The sequence below is a fragment of the Olea europaea genome, unplaced genomic scaffold (genome assembly GCF_002742605.1).
Source record: "Olea europaea var. sylvestris unplaced genomic scaffold, O_europaea_v1 scaffold563, whole genome shotgun sequence".
Lineage (NCBI taxonomy): Eukaryota > Viridiplantae > Streptophyta > Magnoliopsida > Lamiales > Oleaceae > Olea > Olea europaea.
The window spans coordinates 231,291-251,090 of record NW_019263964.1 but is presented as its reverse complement, the minus strand read 5'-3'; the positions used below and the strand labels follow the sequence as shown (position 1 = coordinate 251,090).

Here is a 19,800-nt window from a genome sequence, read left to right as displayed (position 1 = left end):
TGCTTCCGCATTGTTGAAGAAAGGACCTAAGTAAAACTCATTACGTCCAACATCGGGGGGCGCAAGAAAACTTGGGGTTACGTATGAACGACTCAGAAGTTTCTGAAAGTCGTCAAAACTAAAGGAATCGCTAGCTTGGGATTGTAAAGCAGCCATTGAAGAAGGAGCGAAGCTTTTCAGAATTACGTAACAAGGAAGCAAAATATGAACAGTGAATCGCGAAGGATGCGTAAGAAATATGAAACGTGATTTCGTAGCAGTAAAATGGCGTGTTCAGGGTTTATAAGGGTTTGCAAAGCGACGCACATTTTCAAGTTATAGAAAAAAACAATGATTGAAATTCTTTGGGAATCGTGAACGTTGCTGAAGGCGTGAAGTGAATATGGCAAAATTCAATAATTATTATTAATTCTGCCATATTGGGGGGTAATTGTTGACACATAAAAATTCAGCCCAAATCGAACAGCCCAGAGAATAAAATCTAATGGGAGGATCCCCAAATCAGATAGCCCAAAGAACGAAATCCAATTGAACGAATCAAGGTGAATGCCCAAATAAGGGGCCCAATAGTGCGGTAACGCCATCGTCCAAGTTTGCAAGTCGCTCAGAGTCTGAACGAATAGAGTGGCATACGGTCGTCCAAAGTCTCGCCCAAATGTTCAAGTCGCCCAAGGTATCAACAAACATAACGCATTATGATGCAGTTATTGAGGCAGTTGCTAAAGTAACTTTATCACGTTCCATGACTCGAGGGGTTCAATCCAAAGCGGTTGAACGATGCAAGATAATGGCAGCAATTAAAAGGACAGTTGCATGACAAAATGGCCACTACAAAGAAAGTGGGTAGTTATAGGGCGATTAAGCAGTTTTTTAGAACAGTTAATCACAAAGGGATCGCCTATGAAGTATAAAAGAGAGAAAGAACTTAGAAGAAAGGACCGAATCCAAAACTCTCGAACAGAGAATATGTAATTTTCATTCTTTTAGCTTTTAGACTTAAACATTTCCTTTTCTGTAACTCGTGTGCTTGCGCCCCTTGGAGGCACGTTGTTTTCCGTTTCCAATTGTAAGGGTTTATCGCCAATAAAAAGAACACCCCTTTTTGGGACTTTGTCTCAAGAGGTTTCGTCCTTTACACAATCGTCTGATCCTCTTTAATTGTTAGCGAATTAAACCGCGCGAAACAGATTTATTTGTATGTCTTTTGTTTGTTTTTAAACCAATCTAAATACATTTCTAGGAGTATCCCCCCAATAACGATTATGTAATTATTCCCTGATTTTCATGACCTTTTGTGATTATTTTTAAAATAAAATCGTGAAAGATAATAAAAGAATATCCACATTCTTACAAGTAAACATGAAATCTAATATTTTATCATATCTTAAAATGAATTAATTATAAACATTATCCTTTCGCTTGTGGCATGACTAAAATCAATTTTTTATTTAAGTTTGAAAAAAGGGAAAACCACATAAATCATCCACTAAAAAATCACATTTCAAAACTCATAAATTTCTAAAAATCTTTCAAAAATCAGGTGATAATTAAATTTATTAAATATTTAATTATAATATGGTATAATTAATCTACTTATCCCACTCCATTTCCAACCCACCTACCACCCATTACATCAAACCCTTCTCTTTCTCTCTCCACCCACCTCGCTTCCGGCGACTTCTCTGGCAACTCTTCGGCGACTTCTCCGACAGTAATTCCGGCCACCTATCTAGTTTCGACGAATATTTCGACAACCCCCAGTAATTCCGACGATCTCTTCGACGTTCTAGGGGCTATTCCGATGACCACTCACCTTTTTGTCAACTACTTTTTTTTTTTTTTTTTTTTTAACCATGACCTATGACCAATTCCATTAGATCTGCGACCTGTGCACATTGTGATATGTAACCAGTTATATTGAATCTGTGACCTATAAGTTGGGATGAATATGCATATGATCAATTTCAAAATTAAGAAATAAAGTTTGAAATTTCAAAAATCGAATACTATTAAAATTTTAGTTATGAAATAATTAATAAAAAAATATTTTTGTAATTAAATATATTATATTCAAAGATCCTTTTTTCTTTTTTTGGGCAATAAATTGTGACCTGTATACATTATGATATATAAAATATGGTTTTTAACCTGTAATTTTTACCCATGACTCGTCACATAAAATAAATTTGATTCGTGACTTCTACAAAACGACATGTGACCTTTTAATATTGGTATGTGACCCGTTTATATTGATTTGTGACTTATATGAAATAGCTATGACTTGTAAACTCAAACATGTGACCAGTGAACTGTGACATTAACGGCGAATTATGACCCGTAATGTATGAACTACGATCTTATGTGTTCATAACCAAATTTGTCTTCGGTGTGACTGTCTATGACCATGTTAGTTTAATTTGTGACTATATATAACTAAGTCACATACGGTCACAGTTAACACAAATTTGGTCACAAAAATCACAATGAAAATAGATTTGGTCACTCACCACCATTTCCAACACCAGAACCAAACATATACTACCTCACCAGAACCACATGTACTACCAGTAACGGAACCATTGGCACCGCACTGCACCACACCACCACCAATATAACCTGACAGCATCACCATGACACAAGCACCATGACCAAGACTAATTACAATTAACAAAACTTGGTCACAAAAAGTTACAATTAATAAATAAATGGTTACCACCAACACCAGTACATCCACTCTACCACCAACACCACACCACCCCACCCTACCCCACCCCACCCCACCCCACCCCCCAATATAACCTAACAGCATCACCATCGACACAAGCACCATGACCAAGACCAGTTAAAATTAACAAAACTTGGTCACAAAAAGTTACAATTAATAAATAAATGGTTACCACCAACACCAGTACATCCACTCTACCATCAACACCACACCACCCCACCACCATTTAATCCATATACTACATATTCAAAACACTTTCCACTTTTCATTGCCGCCATTCGTCCACACCGCTACTCGTTCACCACCATCACAATAGTCATACCACCATTACTACCAACAACAAACACCACCACACCTCAACACTACCACACCAATAGCACAAACGCACTACCACAGCACCCAACTACCACATTCACATCACACCAAACCACACCCATAGCCAACACTACCAACTACCACATTCACATCACACCAAACCACACCCATAGCCAACACTACCACGACCAAAACTAATAGCAAACATAGCAGTAGAGTCGCCACTACCACCACCAGAGCCAACGCAATAAAGCAACTACCACAACATAGCTACAACTGCACCACCACAGTACCCAATCACCGCAACCACATCACATAGCACCACACCACAGCCAACACTACCGCGACCACAACTAATAGCAAACATCGCAATAGAGCCGCTACCACCACCATCAAAGCCAACGCAAACAGAGCCACCACAACAGCATAGCCAACACCGCAATACCACATCACCAACTACCGTGACCACAGGCAACAGCAAACACCACAACAGAGCCGCTGTTGCCACCACCAGAGCCAACAAACTACATATAAGAAAATCATCACGTCCCACCACCTCCACGAATACCACTGCATCTATACCACCATTTCCAAAATTACCACCACCACAATAGCAGGTCACCGCTTTCGACAGTGATGGTGTCGTCGACGTGGTAATGCTTCCCAATTCCCATGTTGCTGGAGATAGCGGGGCGAATGGGTCAGTGAGTTGAGAGAGAAGTTAGAGAAAAAGGAAAAGGGTGAGGATGATGGTAAAAATGAATTCAATTTTGGGATAAATGGGATTGGGAGTCGGGCCTGGATGGGAGAGGGTGGGGTGAGGTTAAATTATGATTTTATTAAATATAATTATTAAAACCTAATTATCACTTGATTTTTGAAATGAAATTTAAATTCCTTTTTTTTTTTTTGAAAATTAGTTTTTAAATATAGGTTTCTAGGTAATTTTCCCTTGAAATAATCAATAAGAAATAAATAAATAAATCTTGTGAAACGCTAATATATGTTATTGAAAATAATATGCTAGCGCTTTTGGAGCCAGTATCTTCTTCTCTCTCTCTCTCTCTCTCTTAATAATAATAATAATTTATTATACAATCCCATTCACAATACTATTTTATTTACAATACTCCCCTTAAATGACTATTTACATAATAATTTTCTCGTTAAAAACTTTGTTTGGCGGGAATTCAATGGGATGAAAATATCGAATAAAGGAAGAAATATTAAAAAATAGTTTAGAGTAATAAAATACTATCACGTTAAAATATTGTCAAGAAAAATCAAAAGAGACAAAATTTGAGAGAAGGAAAAGAGTATAACTACTTCCTTGATTTCATTAATGAAAATCCTTGTATTAACACATCCATTTTTTTGTAAGCAATGACTTCAGTATCACGATTTTAAAGTATTTTTCATGTTGTCTTATGACACCTCAAGTAATATCGTATTAATACAAGATATTTTTCAGTCTCTTTGACTTTAGTCATTATGATATGTGTTGAAAAAAATATATTTATTGTTGCTCTCTTCGGGAGTCTAGTAAATAATTTATAATATACAAAAGTAAAATCATAAAGTTATATGACAATAAAATGACCTTTAGGTTATGGACATTCACTATATAAAGAATATATCTTGATAAATTTTTATTAAGAAAAATCTATGGAAAAAATTCTAATGAAAGAAAAAGAATACATTATTCATTTGAATACGAAAGAAAAGTCATGTCAATAAAAATTTTGTCAGGAAAATTCAGTGAGACAAAACTTTAATAAAATAAAGAATATAACACTTATTTACTTGTCTCATGATAATATTTCTTGAATTATACACTTCAAGTATATTAAGTCCTTCAAAATAGTATTTAATAATCATGTCAACGAGTTGACATAACCATATTTATTATTTGCATATCAAATTTCATGTATTGTCAAGACAATATAGACTTGTTATTGCATCTACTACAGAATCATTTATGTATTTTTACAAGTCCTTGCAAAATTTATTATATTAACTCGTTCATTATTTATTACAAATTTATTTTTCTCATTTTCTTTTCACGTAAGTGCACACCCTTAGCTTTTGAACTGCAAGTCTATAAATTTCATGCTTTTTAAGTAAATTAAATTTTGCTAGGATTGTATATTTTTATAAAGCAAATTATTTACTTGATCGATATGCTACGACGAATTTATTTCTATATTCTTGCTATCATAATATGAAGTGGTGTATCATGTACAAACGTGTTATTGACAACTTTTCTTTTCGATTTCATTTCTTTCCTCGTAATAACATAACTCTTTGAGACATCTCCACTTTCAGCAAGTACTAGAACCTCTTATAGGGTTTCATAATTAGTTATGTCAATATTTTTTGCCTCCTAGACTGGGCCATTTTCTTTGTTTACTCCATTTTTCGGTAATTTTTATCTTTGTAATCGAATGTCATAAAACTTCAGAGCGTGTCATCTGTATAATGTAATAGTTTTTCCTTCTAAGCTATCAATAATACAAGATGGAAGCATCTATAGCTTGTATATGAGATTATATTAATCTTTTATAGGCATGCAAATGCATCTGCAATTGAGTTACCTTTTCAGATTGTCAAGTACGAGGGCATAGATAATACAGTACAATGCATTATGTATTAATTTCAGTTACTAATTTCTCTACCTAATGATGAGAAAATAGTTCAACAAAATTAACAATCAATGAAGCGTATTATAAAATATCACCCATTAGAATTTAAGATATTTTTATAAGGGTTGCACGATATAATTAGATTGGTGATTGCATTGACAACTCAAAACCCATGGCATATCTTCTAGTTGGACATGAAACCACTTTTCTCCATGGAAATTTGAAAAAACTAATATTTATTGACAATCTCTTGATTATGTGAAACTTGTAAAACTTGAGAATGAGCATAAAGGTACAGATTAAAAAAAGGCTCTGTATGGATTAAAGTAAGCACGAGTGGGGTATAAGTGTTAGAATCTTTTTTTTTTTTTTTTTTTTTTTTTTTGAAGGAAAGATTTGAAAAATGTCCCTATGAACATACAATTTTCAAAAAGTTGAAGAAGAGAAAATCCTCATTGATTTCTATATGTAGATGATTTAATTTATAGATGGAAGTGATAAAGCCATATTTGAAAGTATTAAGAAATTCATTGTGATATAATTTAAAATGTCTAATTTTGATATGATGCATTACTTTCTTGTATCCAAGTGGTGCGGTCCTATATTCAAATTTTTGTTTCTCAAAATATCTATCTATTAGAAATCTTGGACACGATTCGAATGAAGGATTGTGAACATGTGAATACACCATCTGAGTTTGAATTGAAGTTAAACAAAGATAATGGAGGAAAGAAGATTGTCAACATCTCTACAACTATCATACTGGGGAGATTAATGTATTTGATTGTAACAATTTTCTGATATAATGCATTGTGTAAGTATCATTAGTAGATACATGGAATGTTCGATAGAGATTTATCTCTTGATTGCCAAAAAAAAAAAAAAAAGGTTCAATACTTACAATGTACAAAGGGGTTTGTATTGTCTACAATAATGGAGAAAAATCAGATTCGGTTGGCTTCACAAACAGTGCTTATATAGGAGTTTCAAATGATTCAAAAACTAGATCGAAATAAAATTTCATAATGGGGAAAGGAGCTGTTGCATGGTCATCAAAGAACTGATCAATCGTTACATTATCAACCACTGAAACTGAATTTGTTGCCGTAATAACTTGTGCTTGTCAAGCTATTTGGATAAAGAAAATTCTAAAAGAGGTGTATTTCAAGCAAGATGGAATGAATCTCACTTATTGCGTCAATAGTTCAACAATAAAGCTCCCAAAAAATCCTGTTTTACACAGTTGAAGCAAACATATTTATGTGAAGTATCATTTCTTTAGGGATTTCACAAATTGAGTCACTAACCTAATTTACTGTAGAAATGATGACTAGAGTGCTGATATTCTAACCAAGACTTTCGAATTGTCTGCATTTCAAAAGTTAAGAAAGATATTTGGAGTTTGAAATTTGGATAAACGATTTGAGAGAAGGCACTTTGAAACTAACTTGTACTAAACTAAATGTTGAAATATTTAGTAGTGAAAACTGACAGTTGGAGTAGTGGGGCACAATATAGCTTTAAGAAAGGTTACAAAAAAATTTATGTATTCGATATCTTATTGCAGTTGTTCTCTACGCGTTTTCATACTTTGATAATGTTCTATATTACATCATTTTCAATACTATCAAGCATATATTTCTCAATATATGCAATCAAACTATCACTTAACCGTTGATCTCCAATTCGATTGTGAAATGGATATAAGTCATCATAAAAATATTCTCTCAATTATAGCAATACCCATGTGAAGAATTAGTGATAATGTCACAGTCTTGTAGAATAATAGATACACTTCATGTTTATTTTTTGCACCCAATTTCTATGCAAAATCACTAAGGCCTTGTAATCCTTCCAAATCTTCGTCAATGCACATGTCAAGAATTTATGTATCTAATTAATCGTCAAGTTTCGAGATATCACTTACATTAAAATTTGTTGGATAATACTCACATAGATGAATCACTTTGTTCTTGTCAAAAGCAGCAAAGGAATTATTTGGACACAAACATGCAACACAAAAGAGTAAATTACTACTTACATTAGAAAAGCGATCATTGAATTTTGAAATTGCATGTCAATGATGGCATAAAACATTTCAACACGAAAGTGATGCAAATTTGTCACTGTAACACGTCATGAACAACATAGAGTTATGAACGTATTATCTATATTTGGAATATTGATCTCGTAAGCTTCATAGAATGAACAAACCATTTCAGAAAAAGAATTTCATCCATCATCCCTCATGATTAGAAGTTGTACTTTACATAATTTGACCAATCTTATGGTATTGACAATATCTTGATCTTTCCTTTGTAATGCTTTCTATAATTCATTTGAAATTCTCAAAATTTTCTCATGAGATATATATTAAATGCAAATTCAAATTCTAACATTGTCTCCAATGAAATATCAGCATAACCTCTTGTTGCAAAACTTGTAGTATCGGTAGTAATCACCTTGAAAATGATGCTCTTAGCACCCTTGAGAGCAATGGCTTTAACTTAAGCTAGCTAAGCCTAATCTTAGCGTTGGAATTAGTGTCGATCCCCATCACCGAAGGTTGGAGATTTTAGGAAAGTACTCCTACGAGAATGTCATGACGGGTGGGCCATCTTTGTTATTGTTCGATCTGAAACAACTATATTTAGCAGATAAAGAGCTTTTTCGAAAGGCTATCAACTGAAACGTTTACGTATATATCCGGATTTTTTCCTTGTGCAAGATATAAGGTAAAGAATCTTAAGATACATATTTCCAACAAATGGGCCTTTTGCCCTTTTGATGTTTTGTCCTTTTTTTTTTTTTTTTTTAAAGAAATCAAAGAATCCTTTTATGACTATGACACAAATCATATGCAATTGTCTCTCCTTCTTTCATAAAAAGAAATGACAAGTGAAATAAAATCATTGGGTAGAGACCAAAAAAATATCTAAAATTAAGATCGCTATAAAATTTGCTAGGTATTATAGGGGAAAGGGATTGAGACATCCACTAAATTCTCATCACAAAAGAATTAAATAGTTACTCTAAGCTACTTTTCTACTAAATATTAAAGAATATGGATAGAATGTAATCCAAAAGAAAGATGAATGATAGGACATGATTTGGAGGACAATGAATGTATTTAATAATAAATAAGCAACTTTTCATACCGTGTTCTATCCCAATTATTATTATTATTATTATTTTTATTGCAAAGATGACGTGCATAATTTTTCATAAACGATTGACATGTTATGATACTACGTTCAATTATTTTTGTGAAAACTTAAATTGTTAAAAGAGAAGAACGTCTGCATGTCATAGCACTATGATACACTCCCTTGCAGAAGTTTACAATGCAATAGAGTGCAAAGTAAAGTTGACTCACCAGCATCTTGCATTTCCACCTCCCAATTGTTAAAATGTATGATAGAAATTATTCTGAATAACTTACAAGTTAAATAAAATAAAAATTAAAGTGAACAAGCTCTTAATAATGCCACATCCATTGATTTCATAATTCTTTCTATGCAATCACAACCCTTTAAGACTTTGTGAAAGGAGGAAAAATATAGTCACTACTAAAAATCAACTTTTCACTATGGATAATTACCAAATTCGTTGATAAAAGTATTAAACTTTTCACTACGAAAATCACAAAAGACATTTTTGTTGGTAAAAGTGGTAGTTTTACACCAACGGATATTCCGTGCCTAATGTTGTTGTTGTTTGCTATACGTACCATTTACCAACAACATTTCGGTAGGTGTTGTAATTCAACTTTTTTATTTTCCTCTCTAAAAACTATGTCAACTTTTCATCTACAAATTTTTCGTGGGTGGGAAGTAGTTCATATTACCAACAGAATTACCGTTACTAATATTAATAAATTTTAATAATTAAAAAATTCAAACATTCTCCTATAGAATATCCATAGGTAAAGGGGCATTCAAAAAAAAAAAAAAGTTAGTCTCTTCACCAACGAAAATTTCATAGGTGAAGATTAATTCATATTACCTACAAAAAATCTGTTGATGATATTAATCAATTCTAATAATTAAAATATCCAATCATTCACCTACTAAATATACATAGTTGGAGGGTAATAAAATATAAATTATTATTTATACAATAGTACTATAAACTACAGTCAAACTAAACATACAGTTCATTGCAACCCAACTAAAGGAATTCTTATTCCACATCAAAAGTTAAAAACAAAGTCTTTGAAAATGCCTTCTCTAAAGAGGAAATTACACCACACCCTACTTTTAAAGATTTGTGTTCACAAATCGGATAATTCATATTTGAATATTAAAAATTAAATATAAAATTTTTCAATTTCCCCCTCGTCTCTCTCTCTCTCTCATATCTATACACACACACACACACACACACACACATCTTGCTTCTCCATTTTCTCTCTCTCTATCCCATGTTGCTGGCAATTGTGCTCACACGACATTGCCGACAGCTGTGCTCACCGTCGCTACTCCAATAACCTCGTCTGATGTGAGCGCTATCGTCGTGATAATGAGTCATAGCGCAACAGTGTGAAGCAACATCATCGTTGTTACATCGCACGGCGATGTGAACGTTGTAGACCGACTTTGCCTTGGTGCTGATGGTGGTTCTACAGGTGGTTGGTACAGTTTGGTGGTGATGGTGGCGACGTGAACGACTTTTTGGGACTTTTTGTATTTGATTCAATCTATTGGGAGTTGGTGTGGTGGTTGGCAATGAGGTGATGGTGGTGGTGGTTGTGGTGGTGCTTTGTGTGTAGGATGGCATAGGTGATGCTCAATCTAGTTGTGGTTGCTACAAATCGAAGTTGAAGAGTAGGTAGTTGTGGTTGTTGGTGGTGACGATGACGACAACAACTGTGGAATGGGACGAACTATGTAATGGTTGTGGTGGTGGCAGCGATTCAGTGGTGGGTTGCGGTAGCTGTGTAATAGGTGGTGATGGTGGTGGCACAAGCATTTGTTTTGGTTCTAGTATGTTGGAGTGGCAATGGTTTGTTGAAGGTTGGGCGATTTTCATTTTCAATTTTTTGGGCGATGGTTTTGTTGGTGTTTGGGTGGCGATTGTGATTTTGCAAGGTCTGGTGGTGGTAATGGTGATAGTGATGGTGATCGTGGATATGATGAGATCGGGTTGAATGCTTGTGACCAATTATTTGGTTGATTATGACTAATAATTGGTTAATTTGTAATATGTAATCTAAAAATTGTGACTGCGACTTACAATTGATTAAGTTGTGATCGAAAAATTAATTGTGACCAATTCATCTAATAATTTATAATAACTAAATGAGTTGTGACTAATAAAAGTTTTGATTCTATCATCGAAGAATTATTTGTGACCTATAAAATTCTGATTCGTGATCGAAAAATAATCTGTAACCTACAAATTTATTGATTCATGATCTAGAAATAAGTTATGATTAAAAATTAATCTGTGACTAATTAATTAAATAACTGTGACCAAATTATATAGAATTGTGACCTCAATATATTTAATTAGTAAAATTATATTTAATAAATTAATTTATAAATAAAATTTTAAAATATCTAATTTTTGAAATTTGAAACTTTATTTTTTAATTTTGAAATATGCCATACTTAGGTTGCGTTTGATTGCCAATATTTTCAATGAAAAATACGTTTTTTCACCAAAATTCCTACTTTATTGCTGTTTTATTGCCTTTTTTTATGGAAAACATTTTCATACTTTTGATCATGTGATTATATTTTTTTCTCAAAATCAAGAAAAATATTTTCTTTAGGGGAAGTAGAATTTTATTTTTCAAGGAATTCACTTACTTTTAGTAGGATTTTATTTTTCAGAGAATTCACTCTCTCTTTCTCTTTCTTATCTATCCACTCTCTTTCATCTACCTACCAATAAAAAGCGAACAAGTATAATATTTTCTAAGTTAGAAATTAAATCAATCAAACACGTTTTATTAACAATTTTCATGTAAATAAGTTTTAGGCAATTAAATTACCTAGAATTTATTTCATTTCCATGCAAATTCCATGTTTGCAATCAAACATACCCTTAGTCTCTTATTTTTGAATTTTTACCAATTGTAATGATAAACATTTACCTACGAAAAGTCGGTTGGTGATGATTAAAATTTTTACCAACAAAAATTCGGTTTGATAAAAGGTTTACTCTTTACATTCAGTGTAATCCGTTGGTAGTTATCAACGACCATGAAAGAAACAACTAAATTGTGGTTGTTGATATTCCGTAAGTAAAAATTAATAGCAAAAGATATCGTGATTTCAAGATCGAAAAATCTGCTCTTGAAACCATGTTTTTTTTGTAGTGATTGCACATAGTAAATTTTTTCTAGCCTTAAAATGATCTATTGTATTTTATCTTTTACATAATGTGCAATCCCTTCTTTTTTCATGTATATTATAAATGTTAGAGTTAGATGTGACGAACGAATGGAAGTGTGTACTTCATGCGAAGTCATTTTAGGTTTGTGCATGAAACAATTATGAAAATTGATACGAATTAAAACGAATGAAGCTTGAGATATGTGATATTAGAAATTGTTGAATCAATTGATATTATAGAATAGTTAGGGCAAAGCCCCCCATAGCTGATTAGAGTAGTGATGAACTTTATATGGTACAATTAATGTCCTAAAAACGGTTAAGTGAATATAATTTATACATTTAATTAAAGTGAAACATTAATTTCAATCATATTTAAATTTATGGGATTCATTATTTATTATTATTCACATATTTCATGGAATAAATTTACCAAACGGAGACCATTTCTTCTAGATATATTAGTGATTGGTATGTAGGTTATTATTATTTTACCAACCTATTTAATTTTCTAGCAACATATATCTTACGTTGCATCGTGTTAAAATATTTGAAAAATAAAGATTATGAGTTAATAAAATAAATTAGACTATTCAAATCTCTCCGCCCTCTCTCCCTCAACGTACATGTAGATCAACTATTTAACAAAGGACAATCAAATCTCTCCGTAAACAAATTCATCCTTTTGCTTCTCAGCTTAGGGTGCACTATTGACCCGTCCTACACACATAAATATCTACATGACGCTTTATTAGTTGTCAATATATATATATATCAAAAGGAAAGAAAGAAGTTTAGAGAGAGAGAGAGAGAGAGTCATATTCCCTTGTGTCATAATTTAAATCATTATCGCTAATGTCCTAAATGTGTTAAGGTCTATGAAAATCCATCTAACAAACTTGAAATTATTAAGCTCTATGAAAAGTCCATCTAACAAACTAGAATTCATTATCGCGTAATGTCCTGAATGTGTTAAGCTCTATGAAAAGTCCATCTAACAAACTAGAATTCATTATCGCGTAATGTCCTGAATGTGTTAAGCTCTATGAAAGGCCATCTAACAAATTAGAAATCATTATTGCGTAATGTCCTGAATGTGTTAAGTTCTATGAAAATCCATCTAAGAAACTTGAAATTAATCTTTTACATAGCCACTTGACTTTCTTCCTAAAATTTGTGTTAGGCATGATAACATGAGATGCGCTATTGATTATTAAAAATTTAAAAATACACTGATTGAACTGTCACACCCCCAAATTAATATTGATATCTATGCACAACCTAGACATAGAATTTTACATCTATTTTTTTTTTTTTTTTTTTTTTTAAATCACACATTTCATTGGACCCTTAATTTTTATCAACTTTCATATAACTTACTCTGTTTTTGAATTTTTCAAGAATAAACAAAGTAAGCTGGACAATTAAAATAAATAAAGCCCCTATTGATGGGAATAAAATCAACATTTTAACAAATTTTGATAAAAGTTCAAAAAATGCGTGGTTAAAAAGTTTTAAATCCAAAGAAATATGTGATAAAAATCAATTATCGACTTTAACTTTAACAAAAGTTTAGATTTTGACATCTGCCAAATAAGGGCAAAATGTACCTTCTTATCAATGTCTAGAGTCAAATTAAGGTTTTGCTGTGTTGTATCGAAAGAGACATTAGACATTACTTGTAAGAATTTGTCACTTGCAACCTAAGACTAAGACAGGTACAATACAAAGAGTACATTCAGCTACACATCTTGCCACGAAATTCCACTTCTAGCAATTAGAAAAGAATAAGGGTCCAATAGCTACCACAAACATTTCAATAGTACCCTTTTTGGTACACATATCAGACTCATGCACGTTGAACCTAACTATTTAAACCAAAAAATGTATAGAAATCAGATTCATCTCACAATGCCATCATTTAGTTATGTTAACTGTATTGAATTAAAGAAGAGAAAGGCATGAAATATCTTTCAATTGACACGTCCAATCTTTTTTCAGTTCAACATACAAAAAGCAGATAAGCAACCCACAAGAAAAGTGATGCAAGATAGCTCGAATGAAAATAATAAACACAAACGAACAGGAAAAGGCTAATGTTTAATTTTTTGTCGATTCCTAATAATGCCAAAAAAAAAAAAAAAAAAAAAGAGTTAGTTGTTCCAATGATCACTGAACTTAAGTCCATGTCTTTGATTGGTTACTAAATTTTAAAATGTTGAGTTTTATTCGCTGAACTTAAATTCACGTCTTCGATTGCTCACTAAAGTTTAAAATATCGAGTTTTGACCATTAAATTTTGAAAAATATTGTACATTACTCACTGTAAAGTCGATATTTTCCAAAGTTTAACATTTAAACTAGTGAGTAATATACAACATTTTCAAAAGTTCAATTCCCAAAACTCAATATTTTAAATTTCAGTAAGCAATCGAAAACATAAATTTAAATTCAGTGACCAAAACTCGACATTTTAAATTCAGTGACCAATCAAAGACATGGATCTAAGTTTAACAACCATTGAAACAATTAATTCCCAAAAAAAAATAATAATAATAAAATACCAAGCAACGAATTTCCACAAAAAAAAAATAATAATAATAAATAAAAAAAATCTCAATAAGTATATTTTATAAATGTGTTGTGAACCACCTATAGGAGGTTATTTATTTAGTGCAATAAAATCACAGTGCTATAAGAAAAGTTGAACATTACCCTAATAAAATGAAAATCTCAAATTATGACAAGAATATTAAACTCACTAAAAACTTGCAAATATAATTCCTCAATTTAAAAAATAATAATAATAAATAGCAAGCATCAAAATTTGGCTCTTGATAACAATCTATGATATGCCGAGCATCAGCACTGTTCTTGAACATTTTATGATCATTGAAATTATAGAGATAATATAGAAACTATCCGCCATGCAACGTCGAAATGAAAACGATGACATCCTTCTCTTCCAGCACTGTGTCAAGCTGTCCGCTTAGTTCCCAATCACAATCATTTACAAGGACCAGAACTCCTGGCCTTCTGCATATAAAACAAAAAATTCAAGGAAACTTCATCACTTCAATTCATTTTCGGAATGAGCAAGTTCGATTTGGATAAGCTACCAATTTATATATATGTATATAAACACCGGTTTTCTCCATTCAAGTCGGAGAGCATTCCCCTTGTGGCGATATATACGGTTTCGTATTGGAATAAGCTTGAAACCCATAAAACCCTGGTTTTCTCCCACTGTAATTGGAGTGTTCCCCATGTTTTCTCCTTTTGAGTTGGGCTTGGAAGGGATAACATAGCTTTATGTTAATGAAGGTGTTTTGCCTTGTTTAAGTATCTTTTTCATTTGCTGGAGGTCAGGCTTCGGGTTTCATAACATTTGAAAGCATAAACACAATGGACTGGGGATTGGTGGAGAGGAGGGGGGAGCAGGGCATTGTTATGCAAACATCTATGTTTATGAAAATCCCATGTTCCAAGATCAGATACAAGTCTTAGAATGCTTTAAGTGGGTGCAAAAAATACAAAATATTAGATTAAATTGAAGAAATTTGAAATGGAGTCAGTGTTAATTGAATTTAAATATGTTAATAGGTAATCATAAACTACATCACCAAACCGAATAAGTTGTAATAGTTCTCTAGTCAAAAGATCAAATCAATTTGGAAAAATATTGAAGTTTTACATGCTATAAGTTGGAGCAGGCAAAGCTATACACGAAATTGTTACATGCTTTAATTTGAAATTAATTTCGTTCCAATGACTCGGTGGGACCAACGCAGGTTTATACAGTAGAAAGCATTTAGAAAGATAAGGAAGCTGCAGGTGCACAAATGGGAGATGCCAGTTAGGTTTCAAATGGCATTGGAAAATAGTGGCAAACTGAATAGAATAGAATAGAATAGAAGAGCTTTTAGCACAATTGAATCTTGGATCATTGAACTTTCACACTATTATTTCGGGCATCTTGAGATATACAATGCAAATTAATCCACTTACACGGAATCGCCTTTCATAAACATTTCAGGCCTCTCCTTGATCAAATTGGTGCGAATCCAAGGGAGCAATTGTTTCATTGTTACCTGGAGTTATAAAAACAAAATACTAATATTAGTTCAATTGAACATGTAAGTGAGAAGTCGGAACTAAAACTAGTTCAAGCTTCACTTGAAACGAAATAAATTAAAAGAGATCAAACCTTCTCTTCCTCAGTCTGTGGGTCAACATCGACCTTATGGATCTTTACAGAATCACATAGAAGCTCCAGTCCTCCACTGAGTTGTGATATTAAAAATTAAAAATCAGAAAAATGGGAAGAATGGAACAAAAATCCAAGTAGGTGGAAAATCAATTATTGAAAATAAAGAACTCATTGCAGGCCAAAAAACACTTAATCATCAAGCAGAATAAGGGTCCGTTTGGCAGGACTTTTGACAAGCCAAAAGCTCTGAGATTAAGAACTGCTTTTGAACATGTTTAAATAATTTTTTGAAAGTGCTTTGTCTTGCTAAAAGAACTTTTAGAAGAAGCTACAAGTTAGGTCTTAGGTTAGGGTCCTCGAGATGTTAAAGCAGAGGGGATGAATAGTTAACCCATTGATAAGGGCAAATTAATCTGCACTTCAAGCTTTTCAAATATAATCAGAGAGTGCAGCAAGAAAGTGCACAAGTGAAACTTAAATTTGTTGTGATTGAAAAGGTATGATGTGATTTCTGTTATATAGGCTCTTGATTAAGTTGATAAAAATCTGTTTTCTAGTTGCCCATTATCCAGCTGCTTAACAAATGTTTGGAAGCGTTAATTAACGAGAACTACTGCAACTGAAATGGTCAACACTTAACAGAATGTCTCTGAGGTTGTTCACTGAGTGTGCAATGTTATAATTGATATTTGCAAAACTCACTAATGAATGTATCACAGCAACATTAAATTAATCTCACTATGTTAAATTTGTAAGTCATATGATGGAAAGGATACAGTGGAGATGCACAATATCATACAAGTCATCAGAAATGAACGTGATGGAGACATGCAAACTTAATTTACAGTCGTTTAGTTCAACAAACTACAAGCATTATCGAAGGGCTGCAAGTTAGATTTCCAGAATTTCACAATATTGGCATTATCAGCAACCCCTCTTCTAGAAAGTCGGTAGAGTTACAGAAATAAACAACATAACTGCTTTCTTAGGCGATAAAATTCAACATACAACGGTCCTTGTTTTAGCTGGAAGGATCAATCTAACCTACTATACAACTGCTGTTGCTAATCTTAAAAAACACTAACTTTAACACATACCAATAAGGTTCTATCTACAACTCCTCAAATAACTTGCTAGATGTCATACACCAAATGCAGAGGATAACCAGTGAAGTATGGGCTGCTGTTGAAACAAGCAATGATAAGAAAAAAGAAGCTGGAGATCAACGCTGGTATTTCGAACAGAGTTTTCTAAGTTTGATTGTATATTGGTATATCCACATCATGTAAGGTATCCCATGGGTGCTTATCAAGGGCTAATACCAAGGAAAGTCAATCCTTCTAAGACTTTGACCAGATCATCTATGTATTAGTCTTATTTTTAATGTAGTGGAGTCACCACATGGCCTACATGTAATTTTGAGGGGAAAATTCATCAACAATCAGTTATCTAAGAAGCCTAGGGACATTTTTAAAAGTTGAATCTTGAGCAAAGGAAGTTGAATCTTGAAGTAGCAGTGCCTATCATATTTTTTAGTTACTGGTCAGTAAAACTGTCACCATAAACCACTTGAAATTCAGCGGGAGAATCAATTAAATAGATGATTTCCAATAAATTAAATTTTTGGATTGGATGGATTGATTTTATTCCTGTTAGACATGCTACTATCCATCCATGCCGAATGAGATATTCTCAGGTTATCAATCCCAGGACGCTGTCATGAACAAAGATTTCAAGGTTTTTGCCACTCTGTGGCATCAAGAGGTCCATTGAGGATAGTAAGTAATCAACCAAACAATACTATCTTCTCAAATAATGAAAGTTCTGCCCATTGTAGATGGTAAAATAGTTCTTCCATTAATAATTTACAATTATAATCAATATACATTCACTCCCTCAACCCCATAATTGAAAAATGTCTTGAAGTTCAAAAAAAAAAGAAAAAGAAAGTTGCTTTGAATTGTTTTCCTATCTACCAAGGGTGAAATTTCATAAATAAAATGCAAAAGAAACCAAGGACTTAAAAATCAGATTCCCACATGATTGCACTTGGGATATAAAAAAAATGTTAAGAACACTTGATGGACTTGATTAAAAGCTAACGAATATGCTCTGGGTCAAATAATAAGATCAATTAAATATGTAGATACGAGATCCACTGTCTTAATGGCACCTTACATGGGGGGATGATCCCTAGTTTGTATTAGTATTGCCCAAAGCTAAATCCTCCGTTTTTATCCCGATCCATAATTTCCCTAAATAAGGGACCTCGAGATTCTTACTACAAAAACAGTTCATTGGCTTAACATAACTACTTGAAATTTGAGGGAAGGAAAAAAAAAATTGAAAATCAAGTATACGAGAAAAAGCTTCCAAAAGTCTGATTCCAGTTCTCCTTGTACGAGTTTCGTCAAAGGTATTTACCAAGATAGAATTTTTTTACTTTCTTTTTTCGGGACTGCAAAAATTCTTCCAGACAGTAATTAATCAATATTATTTTCATTAATTAGATACTACTCTATACTATGCAGAACATTAACTAAGCGAAAAATTGGGAAAAAGGTACCCGAACTCAAGAGTCAGCTGCATAGTTGATCAGATTTAAATAGGAAATCTAAAAACCTGTAAAAAACAGCGAGATGGAATTATAGAAAAAAAACAAAAAAAAATAACACATACGCAAGCACGAATTGCAAAAGGAAGGCGATTTTACCACTAGGAGAGCAGAGACCGATGTGTTAGATGAAAGTTGAAAAGCCCAGAGAAGCCAGGAGATTGGAGTTTAGCGTTTACTCCAAAAAAGGCGCAAACATTCGAAAAATAGCACAAGGTTTGTGACAATTACAAAAACTCTCCCCCACTCAAAAAAGAGTGCTGCTTCTCAAACAGGGCCCTACTCAATTTGTTTGAGTAGAATTATTCCTCGAAAAATTTCAGAAACTTCCCTCAACGAATTTTCCATTTTAAAATCCACCCCCCCCCCCTTTTTTTTTCCTCAGAATAGTTTTTTTTTTTTAGAGCATGTGATATAAAAAAAAGAAAAAAAAAAAAAGAGGTTAAAGCACAAAACGTTTCAACGTTTGACACTTATTGCGAAAAACGTTCTTATGTAACCCCCCCCCCCCCCCTTTTTTTTTCCTCAGAATAGTTTTTTTTTTTTAGAGCATGTGATATAAAAAAAAGAAAAAAAAAAAAAGAGGTTAAAGCACAAAACGTTTCAACGTTTGACACTTATTGCGAAAAACGTTCTTATGTTTCATGTTTTTGTATTTTCGTCCTTATTTCAATGTTTCATTGCTAAAAACGTTCTTTTCACCATTTTCGAATGTTAAATGACCAAAATACCCTGTTATTTAAATAAAATCCCAAAAAAAGAAAAGAAAAATAAAGAATAAATTGCAATCTTACTCCTAAATATTTTAAAAAGTGCAAGTGAGTCCAAATAATTATTAAAATGCATAATAACACAAAACGTCCCTACGTTTGACTTGTAATGTACAAAACGTCCCTACGTTTCAAATTGATGAAAATGAGGTTTTCCGCAATGAAACGTGAAAATAAGGATGA

General features: G+C 32.7%; 1 protein-coding gene across 1 annotated transcript; it reads right to left on the bottom strand.

Annotated features, from left to right (window-relative positions):
- Nucleotides 1-14,740: 14,740 nt before the first annotated feature.
- LOC111389113 (ubiquitin-related modifier 1 homolog 2-like) lies at nucleotides 14,741-19,100 on the bottom strand. Its single transcript, XM_023013970.1, has 5 exons — nucleotides 18,947-19,100; nucleotides 18,800-18,855; nucleotides 16,231-16,306; nucleotides 16,032-16,114; nucleotides 14,741-15,059 (listed from the first exon to the last, which is right to left on the bottom strand). Exons 2-5 carry the CDS (start codon nucleotides 18,820-18,822, stop codon nucleotides 14,942-14,944), a joined length of 300 nt encoding a protein of 99 aa, XP_022869738.1. The 5' UTR covers nucleotides 18,823-18,855; nucleotides 18,947-19,100; the 3' UTR covers nucleotides 14,741-14,941.
- Nucleotides 19,101-19,800: the final 700 nt, after the last annotated feature.